At 61.0% G+C, this 2098-nt stretch overlaps 1 protein-coding gene across 1 annotated transcript; it reads right to left on the bottom strand.

The window, feature by feature from the left end:
* Nucleotides 1-221: 221 nt before the first annotated feature.
* Nucleotides 222-1758, bottom strand: GSX2 (GS homeobox 2; the record flags this gene model as incomplete). The annotated part of the gene is made up of 2 exons (XM_080927812.1): nt 222-562; nt 1182-1758. The coding sequence occupies 2 exons, from the start codon at nt 1756-1758 to the stop codon at nt 222-224; spliced, it is 918 nt and encodes a 305-aa protein (XP_080783938.1).
* Between the last annotated feature and the right edge of the window lie 340 nt (nt 1759-2098).

Here is a 2098-nt window from a genome sequence, read left to right as displayed (position 1 = left end):
AAAATCCAATCTGTAACCGAGTCGAATTTCACATAAAAAGGAGTTAGCTTTAAAGTCGGGCCCAGCATTGAACTCCCCGGACTTCTCAGTTTCTTTTCCAGGTGGGGTGAGGGCAATGAACTAGAACTTTGGTCCCTGTGCTGACTGGGTGTGGGGGTGGGGAGGAAGTGGGAGGGGACGGGGTAGAGGGGAGCAGGTAGCAGGAGAAGGAGCCTCCGCCTTTACAAGGGGGAAATCTCCTTGTCTTCGTTAGCCGAGGCTGGGGACAAGGAATCCTCATCCTCCGAGCGAGCGTAGGGAGCCTGGCCACCCACGCACTTGCAGCTTGCGTGATTGTTCCTCGAAGCACCCTTCCCCTCCTTCTTGTGCTTCACGCGTCGGTTCTGAAACCAGATTTTCACCTGCTTCTCTGACAGGTTCAAGTACGTCGCGATCTCAATTCTCCGGAGTCGGGACAGGTACATGTTAGAAGAGAATTCTCGCTCCAGCTCCAGGAGCTGCGTGCTGGTAAACGCCGTCCTCATCCTTTTGCCGTTGGGTAGCTGGCTGCTATCGGAGCTTCCTGAGGACCCCAAAAAAGAACAGAGAGGTGAACCGGGGAAGAAGTAACCCCACCCTGTTTGACAGACCTTGGAAAGAACGGGTCTCCAGAACCCAGTCTACCCCAGCGCACCCATGCTCGACCCTGGATTGCATCCCGCGGCCTGTCTGGGAGTGAGAGAGACGTTCGTGAGAACTAAAGCTTTTAAAGACTTGCGTTTTAAGTTAAGGGACGCCTGTGGAACTTGCTCCTGCTGCTTTCTCCTTCCCCTTGCCCGCTGTCTTCCGTCCGCCTAGCCAAGCGAACCAGCTAGCAGCCTCAGCCAAAGGCGCAGACACCCTTCAACCAACCGGGAAACCGAGGTTCAAATACATCCACCCCAAGCCTCAGTCAGTTCCTGGTCCCCAAAGCCCAGATAACACACGACACTTGTGCACCTGTAGAGCTACGTGCTCAAGGCCTTGCCAAGAGGCTGACTCCTTAACCTGCACCCCGCGGCCTCCGCGGGGTTTCTGGGGAAGATCTCAACAGTTCCAGAAAAGATTCCACCTCCCTCCACACCCCGCCCCTGGACTCCCACTCCCTTCCCCGACGGCGCAAAGTTTGTTTCCCCGGAGGAGCGCAGGTACCCAGGTCCTACCCATGGTGAGGCAGTGGAATCTCCGTGGATCGGACACGTTGTAGGTAGTGGCGGTGCAGACAGGTGCGTGGTGCTGCGGGTGTCCCAGGGCCGCCGCCGCCGCCGCAGCCGCCGCAGCCGCAGCCGCCGCCGCTGCAGCCGAGCCTGGCTGCTGGGGCTGGTGATGGTGATGGTGGTGCTGGGGCGGGTGGTGGTGATGGTGTGCGTGGTTCACCCGTGGGCAAAACTGCGCGTCCCCAGGACCCGGAGAGAACTGACTCTTGAGCAAAGGTAGGGCGCCGGTGCCTCCAGCCACCCCGCCGCCCGCCACCGCAGCCCCTGCGGTCCCCGGAGCTCCGCCACCAGCTCCTGCGGGCGGGCGAGAAGAGTGCAGGTGCGAGGTGACGCAAAGCGGGCACACACAGAAAGCGCCGCTTTTGCGGGACGGACAGCCAGGCCCGGACACTGACATCACCAACGGGGACGGCATGCCCAGCGGGATGAAGAAATCTGGCCCTGGGTGCGATTCCGGCAGCGAGGGCGCGGGCCGCGAGGAGTCCTTGATGATGAGTGAGTCCACGTAGAAGGAGCGCGACATGTCGAAGGGGGTGCAATGGCTTGTCCTGCGGGCTACTGCGTCCCCGTCCTCTCTTTCGGTGATCAGAACTCTGTCCCGAGAGCTGGGCGTACGCGGGCGGTCAAGCCCTTGGGGATGCTGAGGTGTCTGGGACTCGAACAAAGGGGTCCCTGGAGAGTGTTAGTCCTCACGTCACCCGCCCCGGAGCCCCGGCTCCAGGATTTTATAGCCCCCACCTCGGCACGTGATGCTGCGGAGTACCGCTCAGCTCAGGCTCCTCGGCAGCTCCCCACCCACGGGATAGGCTGCCCGAGTCACAACAGAAGCGGAGGGGTGGAGGGGAGGCAGGGAAGAACGAGGG

This window comes from Micromys minutus (genome assembly GCF_963924665.1).
Source record: "Micromys minutus genome assembly, chromosome: 1".
In the NCBI taxonomy this organism is placed as follows: Eukaryota; Metazoa; Chordata; class Mammalia; order Rodentia; family Muridae; genus Micromys; species Micromys minutus.
The sequence above is the reverse complement of the archived record's forward strand: the minus strand, read 5'-3'. Positions and strand labels throughout refer to the sequence as shown.